Raw genomic sequence first — 18,333 nt, forward strand, 5'->3', positions numbered from 1 at the left:
TCGTGAACTGGAAGTAGGTTAGTAGTGATCTTGCCATTACCAGCATTTGCAATAACTTTCATCAGTGCCCAATAATGAACTCTAGCATATGTTACTGGTTGTAATGGTAATGAGTAATGGACTTAATCCCTCTGGTGTGCAATTCTTCAGCCACGACTACCCCTCAGGACGCAAAAACAAACCTATATTTTAACTTTCTCAATGGTTAAAAGTTTTATGGTTGATTTATAGAGCTTGAATTTACACACCTCAAAACTTAAACACCATCATCCAAGACCCAAAAGTTACCAAGCTATGGCCCGTCAAAGTTGATAATAGCTACCTATTGTGGCCCAGATGAGAAAGAAAAGTACGCCAGGGGGGATAAAGATATTCTGTGCTAGGGGGTGGGGGATGGTAAGGCAAGGAGGGGGTGTATGGGGATGGAGGGATAGGAGGAGACCACCACCTGGCACAAAGGAAGGGCCCCAGTGGAGTACAGGGACATGGAAGAAGGGTAGGGGGAAGTACCCTCACCCCAGATGACTGGGGGCGGGACATGGGGGGGGGGGTTCCACATCCAAGGGGTGGATGATGCATGAGGAGGGTGTGGGAGGGATGGTGGTGGTGGTAAGAACCTAGGGAGGTAGGGTAGTACCAATGTAGTGGGGTAGAGGGATGCAGCGAGAGGAAGGTGGGGGGTGCACCCCCCACCGTCTGGGTACAGGCCTGGATTCTCCCTCCCACGTGTCCAACACTTAGTTCTTATTTGTCAGAAGCCATCTACATCACAGCTGGGATGGAGCAAGCTGCCACCAGTTTTTTTGTGGAAGTTGCACGGTCGATGTTCGTCGTCCATTTAAAAAGTTGTGAAAAAATGTCGATCGTCGAGCTTAGTACTTTAGGGGTTAATACAAATAAGTGAAGATGTGTGTATGTAAAGTATTATATAGATGAAGTGGTGTGTGTTACTATGTTTAAGCTCTGGGAAAAATAAGCAAAACGTATATTCACTCACTTAAGAGGTATGATGTCACTCTGGGTCACTTCAAGGTCATGGTGAAAGATCAGGGTTCACTGCCGTGATGTAGTGTCCTCAGCAACGCTTAGCACAGCAACGTTGACTTCCCACACTTGGTAGCTGTAGTGAATAACTGAGTAACGATGAGTAATGTTGAGTAACAGTGAGGTGAGGGGTGAGTGAGGACTCTAGTGTTTGCTGCCGCCGTCTGACCTGTTCACCCCTGCGTCAGAGTGGTGGTGGTGGAGATGGAGGGTAGGTTGGAGAAAAGGGTGGGGTCAAGTGGGGTATGTTGCAGTTGTGGGTTGTGAGTCTTCTTGCTCTTAGTTTACTTGTTTTTTCCTCACTTATAACTCGTTCTTCTTACTGTATACTCACTTGTGCTTACTTTATAGTAGAATTTTAGTTTTTTGAGAAGCTTGTGGTTTCTCTTACAGTGTTTAATTGTAGTTTCTTGCTGTATGTTGCGAACTTGTAGCTGATCTTGGGTACGTCTCACCTGACTTGTTTGCTTGGAGAATCGTAATATCTTGCTTTGATTGTAACATTGCTTCTTATCAGTCTTGGTAATGTTGACTCATAGATTTGATGGTTCATTGACGTGTTGATTTGTAGGCTTATAGGCTTGTAGGCTCGTTGGCGTTGTTTCATACGTTCACGGCCACCAAAATTTAGATATGTTAGAGTCCTGACACTCGTACCATATTTGTTCCATTTCAAAATGTTATGTATGGCTTAACAGGTTATGTGTAGTTAGACACTCCCTCCCTGTAACAGTTAAAGATCTGGGTACACTTTGCCCCGTGAGAGCTCGAGCTGTATGTCTGTCAAGCTCAATTCTGAGAAGGTGAAAGTGACTATGACTATCACCATGGCCAGACGACTACCTCTCGGCTGCCCAACACTACCTTGCCTAGGCCCACGTCGCCCAAGTCTTTGAGGTGGGGAGGGAGATGGTGATGATCATTGTGCTAATGATGGTTGGGTGGATGAAGGTTCAGGTGATCGTGGTGATGGAGATGGTAGTGGTGGATATGGTTGTGATGGAGATGGTTGTGGTGGAGTTGGTTGTGGTCGAGATTGTATGGTGGAGATGGTTATGGTGGAGGTGGTTATGGTGGAGATGGTTGTGGTGGTGGTGCTGCTGCTGATGATGATGGCTGATATTCAGGGGGAGTGAAGTCTGAAGGGAACAGTGACTTTGATAACTTCGTACTGGAAGATGATACCAAAATATCTTGGACTTGGTATGAATAAATCCCTATCAGCTAGTATTAAGACATTAATGTGGGACTGGGTAGAACTGACTTCAGTAGAGAGGGAAGACTGCCATGGTATGTCAGCAAGATAATATCTAAATCCATCCCAGTTTGCCCTGTCAAAGTGTCATTGGGTCCTCCTGACAGGTTCAGAACGGGGAGGTTTGGGGGGCTAACTAATGAGGCTTTGATGAGATTGTGGTCTGAGGATCCAAGTGCTGACAGTACCTATATCCTGTATTGATTTGGATTATTTGTTAGGAATAGATCCACGAGATGGGCATAATTGTCAGAAATGTCTGGTATTCTGGTTGGCTGCTTTATCAGCTACGAGAGATTAAACGATTCTGCAAACAGCTTGCACTCTCGACCAACATCATTACTCCTGGCAGAATGCAGTAACCATTCAACATAATGTATGTTAAAATAACCCACAATACATACGTTAATATAACCCAAAATGGTAATTTCCTTGCTAAGGGCAATGTGTTCCTAAATATCCCCGGCTTTGTGCAGTGGTTGAGCATTTTTTACTTGTGTTTCCAAGTTCTTACATGAATCCTACGATAGTCCCCTGCCATGTTGGAACAACGTTAGTACTCTGGGGTGTTTAACACCGCACCCCCCAAACTTCATGTATTGCTGCTATTTTTTCTAATATATTGATATAGCTTCTTGAATATACTCCTCCAGTTACTCATGAACAGGTTAATTTCAATGTAGCTGATATTTAAGAATAAATCTGTCAAAGAATTGATCGAACATAAACAAAATCGAAATTTATTTCTAACACTCATTTATTAGATAGAGGTATACAGTATTATAAATGATATGGTTTTTATTTCCTCAAAAATATCATAGACAATATACAAACTCCTAAATAAGTTTCATTTTCAGATTTTTTATTAAAATCATAGGTAGAGAAAGATGTCAATGTTGTGATATAAAACTAATTCAGTTGCTGATTGGCTATGAAAAAAAAAACGTTGTTTATGCTTCCAGAACACACCAAGACAATATAGAAACATGTATAAGTCACCAAAATAAGTGCAAATTGTTCCAATAAACATGAAATTGCAAAAAAGAAAAAAAAAAAACATAATGAGGTTATTACAGAACTTTTTTTTTTTTTTTTTTTTTTGATAATGAATGGTGGAAGTAAAAAGAAAGGAAAAAAAATAAGTCCATGTGCCTAAAGGCATCCTCCATTCATAAAATACTTATAAGAATTTGATTTAAATTCGAGTGGATTAAATGTTTGAGGGAAGCAACTCCCAGGAAGTGAATATCCAGAGAGTAATAGTTCTGGGGATAAATGACTTTTGTTAAGTAAAGGCTCTGCATTGCGGGGGAGAAAGTGTGAGTTCATGGGCGCTCCCAGCTGCCCGAGTATTTCGGGAGAAAATGTAAAGGGGAGGGATAATTGAAGCCAGTTCGTCAGAGCACTTACGGTAAAAATATCGATAAAATAATGCTAAAGAAGCAACATCTCTACGTACTGATAATGGAGGAAAGTCCTGCGTTATGGCAAGATTAATGATTAATATATTGGCTTTATTTTGAATTTTGTCCGACTGCCTTAATGCAACCGCTCCACATCCACTCCACAGTGGTGAACAGTATTCGATCTGAGAACGCAATGACTTTTGTATATTGTGGCCATCTGCTCGTCAGTGAAAAACTCCCGAACTCTGTACGTAAGTCCCAGTTTTTTTAGAAGCATATTTAGCAAGGAATTTAACATAAGCTATCCAGCTTAGGTTGGGGTTTAGAGTAACACCTAGGATATCTATTGTAGTGGATATGGGAATATTGACATTAAAAATTATGTGAGTCTGAGGGATTCTTTCTGCTGGAGAAATTAATATATTTAGTTTCCTGAGCATTAAATAATATCAGATTTTTTTTTTCCCCATTGATTAATTTTAGAAAGGCCCTGCTTCCTAGAAATTGCTGTGTTTATTTGGGAATTTATAGTATCAGATTGTGTAAAGGAGGTACTAAATGTGAAAGAACTATGAAGGGTCGAGTCATCAGCATAAGAGTGTATTGGGTTGTGCATGACAGATAAGAGGTCATTATTATGAATGAGAAAGAGGTCTGGCGCCAAAACTGATCCCTCAGGTACGCCAGCATTTATGGAATGAAACTGAGATTAAATTCCATGTACCATGACCCGTATTTTTCTATTATGAAGGTAAGAAGAAATTAGAGAAACCAGTGATGCAAGGCCATAGTGTGACATCTTAGACAATAAGGCCTGGTTCCATACTCTGTCAAATTTTTTTGAAATATCTAGTGCTACTGTGTGTGTTTCACCATGTTGGTCTATTGTTTTGTTAAGCTCATGGGTAAGAAGGCAAAGAATACCTACTGTTGAACGTTCTTGTTTAAACCATACTGACGATCATTAATTTATTGATTTCTAGATGCTTGACTATTAGTTTGTTAACTAGTATCTCAAAAACTTTACCGAGAACAGAAGTTATTGCAATTGGTCAATAGTTTGGTGGATCAGAGGTTGCCCTCTTTTTAGGAACAGGATGGATATTTGCTTCTTTCCAAGAGGCTGGAAAAATTGACTTACGGATACATAAGCGGAAAAATTTTGCTAATACAGGAGGCAACACTGAGGAGCAGTTTTTACGTATATTGATGAAATTTCATCTGGACCAGTAGCTTTGTCTGCTGAGAGATTCTGTAATACAGCTTGTACGTATCTGGGGTGAATCATGAAAGGTTGTATTTGAGGGGAATCTAAATCAAGTACAGGAATATTGTGATTTTCTGTCTTTAGTGTTGAGTTTGTTGAATAAATGTCAACAAGAAGGTTGGCTTTTCCACGCTGGTCACTAACTAGATTTCCATTGGGGGACTGTAACGGTGGAATGGAAGAGGTAGTAGTGACGTTAGTTTTGAATGAATTAAGGGTTGACCAGAATATTTTGTTATCATTTGGACTGTTTAGTAGTTTGTTAGCTTGTCTAAGTACAAAGTTTGATTTAGAAAGATTGATAATAGTTCTGGCAAGGTTTCTGATATTTTTATAATAGATCAAGGCTTCTTTGGTTTTGGTCCTTGTATAAGTGTTATAGGCTATTGTTTTATGTTCTGTTACTCAGCACAACTGTGGTCAAACCATTTAGGAGAATTACATATTTTTCTGTAAGTATGATGGGGAATATTTGTTTCCATGCCGAATTTAATGAAATCCTGTATTTGGCCCAATGTGGAATTTGCATCTTGGAAGAAAAAGGAGGTCCAAGGAACATCCATGAGAAAATTTTGAAAGCGCTCCCAATCTGCCCCGTCATAGTGCCATGCGGTGACTACACACCCCAAAGGACACAGATGTGTCTGTTCTTCACACGACCAGGGGGAGGAGTGTGAAAATCTCAGTGGTCCCTCCCCTCACGTATTTAGGAAGGTACCGGAGAGTAGAGGAATGTCAGTGTCGCCAACTCAAAATTGTAAGTACGGTATACAGTCTTTCTTTTTTTTTGGGGGGAGGGGGTGTTCAAACATCCCAGGATACTAACGTAGGGTTACAGCTGGGTTTAGCCGTGCAAAGGCACTTCTAACCAAACAGAGGAACAGACTCAATTTGGAGGGGCATGGTGACTTACGGCCAAAACTCCCCAATTTCCAGCCAAATATCAGGGCCCTTGTTAACACTTGTGAGACACATCCTTCCCATTTATGGTATCACCAGTTTCGGTGAGAAAGGTATGTTAAACCTTTAATTTTTACTTGTTTAAATCACCTATTTTTTATGAAGTCACAGTATAATAATAATAATAATAATAATAATAATAATAATTATTATTATTATTATTATTATTACTACTACTACTACTACTATTATCATTCATATCATTAGTTAATTAAAGTAGTATTTATTAAATTACTTTCATATAATATATGTCTGGAGTTCGATGAACAATCTGAAACTGGAGGAAGGGTCGATGAGTTGAAGAGTTTGGGGACTCATTGTTTAAACAACCCACACACATTCAGTCTTACCTAAACTGGGTGGTTTGTACAGGGGACCGAAAAGGACAGATTGAGTGTGTGTGGAGCACTTTAGTCTGCAAGCTGTGAGGTGAATTATTGTAACTGGAGGGTTTGGAATGCGAAATCACCCTCCCTGCAGGGTCTGGAAAGTGAAGTGCTATTCTTGTTATGTTTCCGCCTCCATTTATGATTTTACTTTAACTATGTGCACTTGAGGCTGATGTACTGAAGGGTCCAGTCGAAAGGATCGGCAGTAAACACGCTGTAGCGAACGTTCAGGAGACTCTTATTTGGCTGTTGAAAAATATATTTATCTTATCTCATTTTACTGTGTGTGTATAATCAGAACATTAATGTCCTTTGTTGTACTGAGTACTAATAACATCTTATCAACGTGGCAATGAAAGAGAACAGCTTAGATTTTTTGAGTAGTGGTCCTCATATTTTGGGCTTCCTTTCTTTTTTCATGTTTCCCAAAACTCCAGCTTATTTTCAAATTAAGAATAATTTCAGTTACCCACTTACCCTTCCAAGTGGTTTCCCAGGCACTTCTATTATGGTAACATAATTGAATGACCTTACTCTCTACCTAGATCTCGTTCACTGTCTAAACTTCGAACCATTCCCTTCAGGAGCTCAGAATCATCAAATAATTGTCCAAAAGACGAACTCTGTATTTCGGAAGTAGTAACTCTTAATCGTATATTGATCACTCATCCTAGTGAGGCTACTGTGATTATACCAATTAATGTGTATGATCTGGGTTAACTAATAAATCTTTGAGCATCTGGCCTTTAGCCTCTGGTAACCCACAACATCTGCAGTTTTAAAGTCTTTTAGGTCACTCCTTTCATTATCTTCCTTAATTCACTGCTGTTATGCATATCACTTCAGTAATAATTCAGGACAAACTGTCAGAGGCAAAAGATGTTACAATAGTAATACCAGCATGGAATCATTTCTCAGTGTTCCAGTATAGTAACGGTATTTCTTTGATGTGGACTGATTCAGGTGGCGACTTTCGACTTCCCTCCAGCAGTATTTTTCCAGCGAAAGGAGAACGGGGAACCATATGTTTTTGGTCGTGATGCAGAGGTAGTCAGAGCTCTTGCCTCTGCTGGCAATTTTACCCTGAACTTCAAGGAAGTACCACCAGGTTAGTTTATTTCTTCTCTTTTTGTTAAACAGTGAATAATTGAGTAATAATTCACATGTTTCGTTTCGTTTCGTTTTCGTTTCGTTTCGTTTTTAAAGGCTCCAACATGCTTGCATGTGTCGGCCTTGGTCACCTAATGGCGGCTCTCCACGCTGCACGATCCATTGCAGCCTCCCTGTTCAGTTCCTTAACCCTAAGGTCACACTTAATGACCTCGTCCCATGTCTTTCTCGGTCTACCCCTCATAGCCCCACCCCCAATATTAACACTTCTCACCTTCCTTACCCAATTATCATCCCCCATCCTCTCCACGTGTCCAAACCACCTCAATCTACCTCTCCTCATCACAACACCAATACACTCCAGTCCCATCCTACCTCTCAACTCTTCCATTGTAAACCCAGCCCCTCCAGGCCTTGGACGCAGGGACGCACTGCACATCCACCTAATCATTGTCATTTCTGTACGTCTGAGCCGGCGAATGTCTTCCTCCTTCACTGCCCAGGTCTCACTGCCATACAGCATTACACTCCTAACACATGCTGCATACAAAGACCCCTTAGCACGTAGGGAGGGCCCTCTCAATGTCAGGAGAGGCAAGAGCTCCCTGAACTTCTTCCAACCACTTCTCACCCTAGCCACAGAGCTAGCTCCAGCCCCACCTCCAGCACACAACATGTCTCCCAAATAACAAAACTCTTCCACACACTCAAGAGATTCACCAGCAAGTTCAATCCTTTCACGTTTGACGATCTCCACCTGCTCACCCCGGCACGCCGTACACATAAAATCAGCATTATATCGCAGTCTACCTCTGATACCACTACATCTCTTATGCACCCATTTATCACACACACCGCACAAGATGGAATTACTTCCCACGCCCTTGTGGCAAACTGCACATGGCCACTCTCCCTCGTCTTTGACAGTACCGCCACCAACCCTAGATATCATCACTTTTGTTTTATCTGCATTTACCCTTAAACCCTTTTGCCCCATATCATCTCTCCACTTCCTAAACGTTTCCTCCGCCTCCCTTTCATTCTCTGCAATCAACACCAAATCATCAGCATACAACAACTCCCACGGGAGTCCGTTTCTAAAGTCACGTGAAAGGCTTCAAGTACCATGATAAACAACATGGGACTCAAGACTGACCCCTGATGCACACCATTCACGGAAAACTCATCACTCAAATCTCCATTCACTCTCACCTGGGTGTGATCACCCACATACATGGCCATAACCACCCTAACCAGCCACTCCTCCAAGCCAAGCTTTCTCATTGCCCACTTCACCACCTCTCTAGGGACTCTGTCAAAGGCCTTTTCCAAATCAACAAAAACAAATTAAAGATCCCTTCTCCTACCAATATATTTTTCCTGAAGCTGTCGAACAATGAATATGGCATCAGTGGTCCCCCTACCTGGCATAAACCCAAATTGCATCTCATCAATATTCACTCTTTCTCTAATCATACCTTCTAAAACTCTCTCCATTACCTTCATTATCTGATCTAAAAGCTTTATACCTCTATAATTTCCTCTTTCCAGGGCATCACCCTTCCCTTTATACACATTTACAATTACACTCTTCAGCCAATCATCTGGGACAACACACTCATAAATAATCCTATTTATCAGGTCAGTGACTAAACTCACCCCTATATCGCCTGAGGCCTTCAACATTTCGGCAGTCAACCCAGACACACCTGCTGCCTTCCCCACCCTCATCCTGCCTATTGCCTCACTCACAGTAGCAGTATCAATCAAAGGCCAAGGGCCAGACACTGGATCTGCTGGCTCTAAACCTTCCCTGTCCCAGTCAAACTCCTCATTCAACAACCGGTTATAATGCTCTCTCCATGCATCTTTAATATCCTCACTGTTCACCACTACCCTTCCTTCATCATTCTTCACACACTGCTCACCTATGATATCCCGATTATCCCTCTTCACCTGACCTGCCACCCTAAATATATTTTTCCTTTCCCCATGATTTAGGTTATCAAGTAATTGTCTCTGTGACTCAGACTTTGCCCTGTATACCTCTCTCCTAGCCCTACGCTTGGCAGCCAAATATTCCTCTTTGCTACCACCCTTCTTCCATTCCCGGAAAAGCCTTCTTTTCTCCTTAATTGCAGCTTCTACACCCTCATCCCACCACCAAGTTACTTTATGTCTTGGTGGTCCCCTTGTCCAGCCGCATGTTACATCAGTAACTCTCAAGAAATTGTTCTTGAGGGCTCTGTACTGTTCATTAACGCCTCTGTCTACAGCTCCCTGTTCAGCCACCACTCTCCTCAACTCGCTATAGAAGGCATCCCTTACTACTTGGTTTTTCAGCTTCCATATTTTCACATGGGACAAGGTAAATCATACACCAGCTAACTCTTAATGTTAGTAGATATTGGACACTCCTGCCTTTCCATCTTGAAATTATCAGTAAGAAAACTATAATAATCACAGCATGCACTTTATCTGAGTTGCTGGGTTTCACCTGGGTTTCACCAGTCATGAAAAAACTCACTTTTGAGGCACATACAGTATATGCTTAGTTGCTTTATCAGTATCTCATGGGATTGTCCTCTGAAGATAATATTATTACAAAATTATATGACGCTAATGTTCGTAATTGTTATTGTTAATTTATTGCCCATACTTAGTTACTGCTCTGCAGTCTGGTTGTCTGCTCCTGATTCTAACGTATGGCTTTTGGATCGTGTTTTTAATCAGCTTAGGTTTCTGTTACCTGGTTTGAATCTACATCTTGAACATTGTCGTCTTTTTTATATTTCTGACTCTTCATTGCAAGACAGTTTTCTTACTGCTGACCATCATTAGCATACTACACTTCTACCACTTTTCCAGCTAGGACATATGACCAAATATTCACTAGGTATGAATACACAGACATTTTCTCGTATTATATATATATATATATATATATATATATATATATATATATATATATATATGATACACACCAATACTTTATTCCGTCAATCAATGGACCCTGAATAACTCTTCCTAATGATATTGAGGGCACGTAGAGTGCTCTGGATTTAAAAACTGGAGTTAATGCACTTTTGGTTAGTCAGTAATCACTTCTTGGCTATTTGTGCACCCCATTGTGACCCTTTGCGTGGTATGTAGTCTGCTTAACCTTTCGTTAGTCAGGTGGGGTGTTTTGGCACCCCAGAGTTTTTTCAAAGCTCGTATTTCCTAGATTCGAATATTTCTCTCCTTCCCAGTACTCTCCTGATTCAGTGAGGGGAGGGAGCATGTGGATTGTTTTAGTCCTGCCTCTGCTGTAGTGAGAGTGAGGGGCACTTCCTCCCCCCCTCCTGGGGTGTCCAGTCACTCCATCAAACTAACCATTTAGATCATATTGTGATATAGATTTTTTTATTATCTCATTTTTGCATAATGTTTATGATTACACTGATTTTAAAAATCACAAGATGTCCGTATTTTCCTGACAAATGAGATATGAGTCCATTTGTTATTTTTTTTACTGATATAATTTATTGAATTTTATTATTATAAATTAATAAACACCACCTAGAAGACATTCAATCTTTTCTTTAGTGATTGCAGAGATATGCTGAAGCAGCAATATGTATATATTTTACATGTTAGTAACACTACATGTACATGTATTTTTGTATTGGGGTGTTGTATCACCCCACCGGATTAACCATGTTTGAATACCCCACAGGATTAACGAAGAGTTAAGGGTCTCTTCAGTGAGGCACACTCAGTGAAGACTACTACTACTACTACTACTTAATAATAATAATAATAATAATAATAATTTTTATTTCGGCTAGTATCGAACAATGACTTTCAGTCAAAACTTGCAAGTATAGAGAAAACTACACAAAAAAATACTCACAGTATGAACAACTAATTTCGACTCATTTTTGTATTCGTATAATATTGCCTCGCTTGAGGGTACAGTACATATGGCCTGTGTTGCAGGGGAAGTGTGGGGTGAGCTGCTGCCCAATGGATCCTGGAATGGCATTGTTGGCATGCTTGCAAGTGGCGCCGCCGATTTTGGCATTGCCAACATCTTCATCACAAGTCTGTTGGGTTGTGGAGATCATCAGCATTTTAGTGCACCTTACTACCATACTGTGAGTAACCATCACGTATTTACGTAAATACTTTATTACTCTATTCTCGTCAAAATTTTCTCACTTGAAGGTTCAGTTGCAGACTTAAAATATGAATCACTTCATAACAGTAAGTACAGATATCGGTTAGCTACATCTACTTTCTATATATATATATATATATATATATATATATATATATATATATATATATATATATATATATATATATACACACACACACACACACGAGGTGCTACCCAAAAGTTCCAGTAATTTGAATATTGTAGGAAAATAAATTACCTTACCTCCTAGTTCTCGCTGCCGCCTTTGAAGTGGTCCCCTCAGGCATGTGTACAGTGGTTCCAGCATTTTTTCCACGAGTCCATGCATCCCTGGAAGGCTTCAGGCGTGATGGTCGTGAGCAACTCCTGCAATTCTGTCTGGATCTCATCAGTCGAGTCAAATCGACTCCCTTTCAGGCGTTATTTCAGCTTGGAAAACTGGAAAAAGTCGTAGGGGGCAAGGTTAGGCGAACAACGTGGGTGGGGAATGACTAACGTGTTAGTGGAAGCCAGGAACTACCGGACAACAATTGATGTGTGGGTGGGGACGTTGTCATGATGCAGGAGCCAGTCCTTCTTTTTCCACTGTTCTGGGTACTTGCAGCAGATGTTCTCCCTCAGATGCTGCAAAACATCACAGTAAAAATTTCCGCTGACAGACAGACCAGGTGGGACGAATTCCTTGTGAACAGTCCCTTGGATATCGAAGAAAACGATCAACATCGATTTGGCATTGCTGTTCCATTGGTCTGCCATTCCAAAACCACCAAACCACCTACACACCACGTTACAATAGTAAGCGTAGCTCAACAACACGTCCGCTAACAGACACGGCCGGGACCACATTGACCCACAAGGGGTGCTGCTGACTCCTCCTAGCGGCAAAAGGCAAAACTGCAAACAGTGTGCTTCCTCTCTTCACATTACTGAACCTTTTGGGTAGCACCTCGAGTACACACACACACACACACACACACACACACACACACACATATATATATATATATATATATATATATATATATATATATATATATATATATATATTGTTACATACCCTATGATTTCATCATCCTTTGTGTAATTTTAACGCACAGTTGCTGCATGTTTGATCACGAGCGTGTTCTGCCTCAGTCCCCCCCTTCTACCGTTATAGTAGAGTAAGTCGTTCTCTCTGTTATTCAGAGCGGGATTTTCAGCTCTTTGTCCCCATGGCTTCATTTGCGCGTCCTTCTTACAAGTTGTATCAAGCTCTGCTGGCCCCTATATAATGAGCTCAGTCTCTGCATCATGGCCACTTAGATCTGCTCCTCATTTTGTTCACATCTCTGTCCTCCCCTGTACAGTTATTATTATTGTGAATTTCTCAGGAAGTCTCCAACCATCTAGCAGCTGTGTAATTTGAGTATAACTGTTGTTGCATTTTTTCTTGTACTGTGTAGCATAAGGTTAATTCTTAGGCCTAGTGAGGTTTTTGATTAATGTTGGGTTTTATGTCAGTCATTTTTGATAATAGTTTGTATCTGTAATAATTTATCTGGCATTCACTGAGTATTATCTGGTATCTCATTTTATCAGGGCTGACTTAGATAAATTTACTCTTGCTAATTTCGTGTTAATAGAGGCTATTGCAGTTATCCATGTATTTAACCTGTTTTTTGCCATTACATTATCCTTATGAGTCCTGAATGTTTTGTTGTTAGTTTGAGCATTAAACTTTAACTTGTAATTTTACCTAACTCTTTTGTTTTGAACCTGGAACTTTACGGGACAGTAGTGACTCTTAGTATTCTCACGTAAAGTGTACATTATCTTTCTCTGTTCCGTAACATAAATTTGGCGACCTCTTATCAGGATATTCAGGGTATTATCAAGGATATTGCTTGATATTTTGTGACTGTTACTTATTAATTATGTCTACTATTACTACACTTGATGAAGCCAAAGATTTTTTGTCAAATGTGCAAACAGTGTGTGATGTAGAAAACAGAACAAAGAATGAACTTAAGCTGTTGCTCAACAATTGGGAATTGCTGTTCGCTCTCATCATTCTAAAGATCAAATTGTTGACATGATTAATGAAAGCTTGTTTAATGTAACTCCTCCAAATGAGCAAACGCAGATTGAATTAGCTAAGTTACAGCTAGCCCTGCAGGAGGCTAAGGCTAAGGAGGCGGAGGCTCGTGTTAATGAGGCAAATGCTCGTATTCAAGAGGCACAGGTACAGGCTCAGGCACAAATTGAACTTGCCAGGATTCAGGCAGACCATGAGTATCGCATGAAACAAGGTGGAACTGGATCATCTAGCTCTGATGATTTTGATGTGGCTAAAAATGTTAAACTTGTCCCTCCTTTTAATGAATCTGATTTAACAAAGTATTTTCAGTTGTTTGAGAGGGTAGCTACAGGTTTTAGTTGGCCTAAAAAGTATTGGCCAGTACTCCTTCAAACTGTTCTCACCGGTAAAGCTCAAGTAACTTATGCATCTTTGCCTCAGGATCAATCTGATAATTATGATGTAGTTAAGAGCTTGATTCTTAAGGCCTATGAGCTTGTTCCTGAAGCCTATAGAGTAAAATTTAGGACAACTTACAAGCAAGATAAGCAATCCCATGTTGAGTATGCAAAAATCAAAGAAGATCTGTTAGAGCAGTGGTTAAATTCTAAGAATGTGGATTCTGATTTTGGTAAATTTAAGCAGATGATTTTGCTGGAGGATTTCAAAAGGTGTATTTATAAAGATGTAAGCCTATATCTTGATGAGAAAAGAATAGATAATTTGTCTGATGCTGCAGTTTTAGCTGATGAATATGTTCTCACTCACAAGAGATATTCTAAAGAAAAAGGGAAAGCTGAGAGTAAGTACGTTGCCTCTACTCAGAGTACAGGTAACAGGAAAGAGAATAAAGATGATGTTTCTCAGGAAGTAAATACCAGCTTCACCTCTAGATTTCAGAAAAGTAAATGTACGTATTGTAGTAAGCTTGGTCATACTACGGAGAAATGTTTCAGGAGACAGCGTGATGTGAACAAAAAGGAGTCTTTAAATATTCAGTCAATTGGTCTAGTGTCCACCCTTGAGAGTTCCCAGAATTCTTTAACTGAGTTAACTGAACCTGCTTTGAGGGGTAACTTAAATTCTCAGGATGGAGCTCCTCTTTTGAGCAGTAACGTGGGTGACACTCTCAAGAGTTCATGTGCTAATTTCCTGTCTGATGGTTTTGTCAGTCCTCTGGACAGTAATGACAGGAAATCAGTTCAAATATATCGTGATACAGGTGCTTGCCAATCCCTTATGCTGACCAGTGTTCTAGGCTCTAATGTTAATTCCTCTGATGAAACTGGACTCTTACAAGGTGTAGGGAATAATTATTTCTCTGTCCCTCTGCGCAGAGTGAATTTAGAGTCTGGTTTTGTTAATGGTTCCGTTATGGTTGGGTTGGTTGAGACACTCCCAATGTCAGGTGTAACTTTCTTACTTGGAAATGATATTGGTGGAAGTCAAGTGTGTCCAGCTCCTCAGTTGTCTAGTGAGCCAGTGGCTGCGGCCCAGGATTGTAGTGTCCCTGATGTGTTCCCTGCATGTGCTGTCACTAGGGCTAAGTCTAAATATACTGGTGATTTAGAGGATAATGATGATGATGATGTTATCCTAGCTGACACTTTTCTTGCTAATTTGGACCACTCACCAGATGAGGCAGTACCCCATAGTGTTGATAATTTGTCTCGTCAAGAGTTGGTTGAGTTGCAGGTTGCTGACCCTGAGTTGAAAGGGCTAGCTAACTCTGCTTACAGTGAAGAAGAGTCAGCCAGTGCTTCTACTTGTTATTATGTAAAGTCAGGAGTACTTATGAGGAAGTGGAGACCCCCAACAGCATCAGCCGACTGTGAATGGGAGGTTGTACATCAAGTTGTCATCCCTCGTGTTTGTAGGCAGGATATCAATAGAGTGGCTCATGATTCCAGTTTGGCAGGACACCTTGGAGTGAGGAAGACTGTGGCACGCATTTTGAAACACTTCTACTGGCCAGGTATCTTCAGGGATGTTTCCTGGTATTGTAAGTCTTGTCACACCTGTCAAGTTGTGGGGAAGTGTAATCAGACCGAAAAGGTTGCACCTCTAGTTCCCATTCCTCCTTTTGAGGCGCCTTTCACCCGTGTGTTGGTGGATATTGTAGGCCCTCTTCCTAAGACTTCTTCAGGATTTTCTTATGTGTTGACCATGATTGATATGGCTACTCATTATCCTGAAGCCATTCCACTTAGAAACATCTCAGCAAAGAACGTGGTAAAGGAAATGCTAGGGTTCTTCACAAAGTTTGGTCTGCCCAAGGAGGTACAGTCAGACCGGGGAAGTAATTTCATGTCAAATGTTTTCAAGCAGTCTCTGAAAGAGTTGGGCATCACCCAGATCACGTCTTCAGCTTACCATCCCCAGACCCAAGGAGCGTTGAAGAGATATCATCAAACACTCAAATTGATGCTCAAGAAATACTGTTTGGAACATCAGAGAGGCTGGGATAAAGGTCTTCCATTCGTTGTGTTTGCTGCAAGAGAATCTCCAAATGAATCACTGGGCTTCTCACCCTTTGAACTACTGTTTGGCCATGAAGTAAGAGGACCCCTTAAGTTACTCAAGGAATGCTGGCTGTCGGAGGAAGATGACGTCAACTTGCTGGAGTATGTGATGAAGTTCAAAGAACGGCTGTCCACTGCTTTACAGCTGGCGAGAGAGAATTTAGGAGCTGCTCAGGAGAAGATGAAGACTTGGTATGATAAGAAGTCCAGGTTACGCCACTTTCAGCCAGATCAGGTTTTGATTCTGCTACCAGTTCATGGGCAACCTCTTCAAGCCAAGTTTAGTGGCCCTTATTTCGTGGAGAAGAAACTCAGTGATGTCAACTATGTCATCGCCACACCAGATCGTAGAAAGAGCAAGCAACTATGTCACATCAACATGCTAAAGTTATATCACAGGCGGGACGAAAATAATCCAGTCTGCACTGTAGCTGTTCCACCCGAGTCTACAAGTGAAGTTCTCCCATGCAGCATGAGCCTGAGTGATAGTTTGGGGAAGAATCCTGATATCATGAATGATCTCCAGACTAAGCTTTCATCTACCTCCCAAGGAAAGGCAGGAGTTTTCGGCATTACTGCAGGAGTACCCGCAAGTGTTCCGTGCTACTCCAGGAAGAACCACTGAGTTGATGCATGATGTCGATGTTGGAGACGCAAAGCCAATTAAATTGCCTCCTTACCGTGTGAACCCAGTGAAAGTTCCTCTCATCCAGAAGGAGCTTGGCTACCTGTTGGACCACAAGATGATTGAGCCCTGTCAGAGCGAGTGGAGTTCTCCTGTCACTCTAGTCCCTAAGCCAGGTGGGTCACAGAGGCTTTGCATCGACTACAGACGTGTTAATCAGATAACTAAAACAGACACTTACCCTCTCCCTCGTGTGGAAGATTGCATAGACAAGATCGGAAAGGCTAGGTACATAAGTAAGTTTGATTTGTTAAAGGGATACTGGCAAGTACGTATGACTGAACGTGCTAGGGAGATCTCATGTTTTGTAACACTAGGAAAGGCTTTTGCATGTTCTGTAATGCCGTATGGTATGAAGAATGCACCAGCCACATTTCAGAAGCTCATGAATGTTGTAACAGAGGGTTTGGCAGGGTGTGTTGTTTATATTGATGATGTATTAATCTTCAGTGACAACTGGAAAGATCACCTATGCCATGTCAGTAAATTTCTTGACCGTTTAGTTCATGCTAATCTTGTAGCTAATTTATCAAAATGTGAGTTTGGTCAAGCTAAAGTTCAGTACCTTGGGTATGTAATTGGTGATGGACATGTTGCACCACCAGGAGCTAAGGTTCAGGTTATAAGTGATCTTCCCAGACCTAAAAGTAGGAAAGAGCTACAAAGATTTTTGGAAATGGTAGGTTATTACAGGAGATTTGTTCTTAACTTTTCAATTCTTGTATCACCACTTACAGACCTACTGAAAAAGGGAGTTAAATTTGTCTGGACCGATAACTGTGAATCCTCTTTCAACAAACTTAAAGCTATTCTATTAAGTCAGCCAGTGCTCGCTACTCCAAATTTTGCTAAGCCTTTTAAGATGGCTGTTGATGCAAGTGATACAGGACCTGGGGCTGTTTTGCTGCAAGAGGATGATCAGGGTATTGAACATCCTGTATCTTATTACAGTAAGAATTTCACTCCACCTCAAAAGAACTACTCATCTATTGAGAAAGAGCTTTTGGCCTTGATTTTGGGTTTACAGCATTTTTCATTTTATTTGTGTTCTGGTTTTGACCCCATAGTCATTTATACCGATCATAACCCACTGAAATTCCTTAGTAAGTTTAAAGATAAAAATCAGAGATTGACAAGATGGAGTCTACTTCTTCAGGAGTATTCATTAGACATACAACATGTCAAGGGGAAAGAAAATGTTATTGCAGATTGCTTATCTAGACTTTAGACAGATTGTTTTAGAGTAATAAGAAATTTCCTTTGTAAATTTCTTTTTCTTTGTGGGCAGGTGTTACAGAGCTTATGATTTCATCATCCTTTGTGTAATTTTTAATGCTGCATGTTTGATCACGAGCGTGTTCTGCCTCAGTCCCCCCCTTCTACCGTTATAGTAGAGTAAGTCGTTCTCTCTGTTATTCAGAGCGGGATTTTCAGCTCTTTGTCCCCATGGCTTCAT

At 40.8% G+C, this 18,333-nt stretch overlaps 1 protein-coding gene across 1 annotated transcript in view; it reads left to right on the top strand.

Moving 5' to 3' along the window:
- Positions 1-18,333, top strand: part of LOC145397280 (putative glutamate receptor) — a 286,711-nt gene that overhangs the window by 40,712 nt on the left and 227,666 nt on the right. The window contains exons 5-6 of the mRNA XM_080270477.1: positions 7,285-7,429; positions 11,413-11,570. Of these exons, the coding sequence (XP_080126603.1) occupies positions 7,285-7,429; positions 11,413-11,570 (303 nt within the window). The remainder of the gene's footprint in view (positions 1-7,284; positions 7,430-11,412; positions 11,571-18,333) is intronic.

The sequence above is a fragment of the Coenobita brevimanus genome, chromosome 40, assembly GCF_032717465.1.
Source record: "Coenobita brevimanus isolate Jiangsu-jjx chromosome 40, ASM3271746v2, whole genome shotgun sequence".
NCBI lineage: Eukaryota > Metazoa > Arthropoda > Malacostraca > Decapoda > Coenobitidae > Coenobita > Coenobita brevimanus.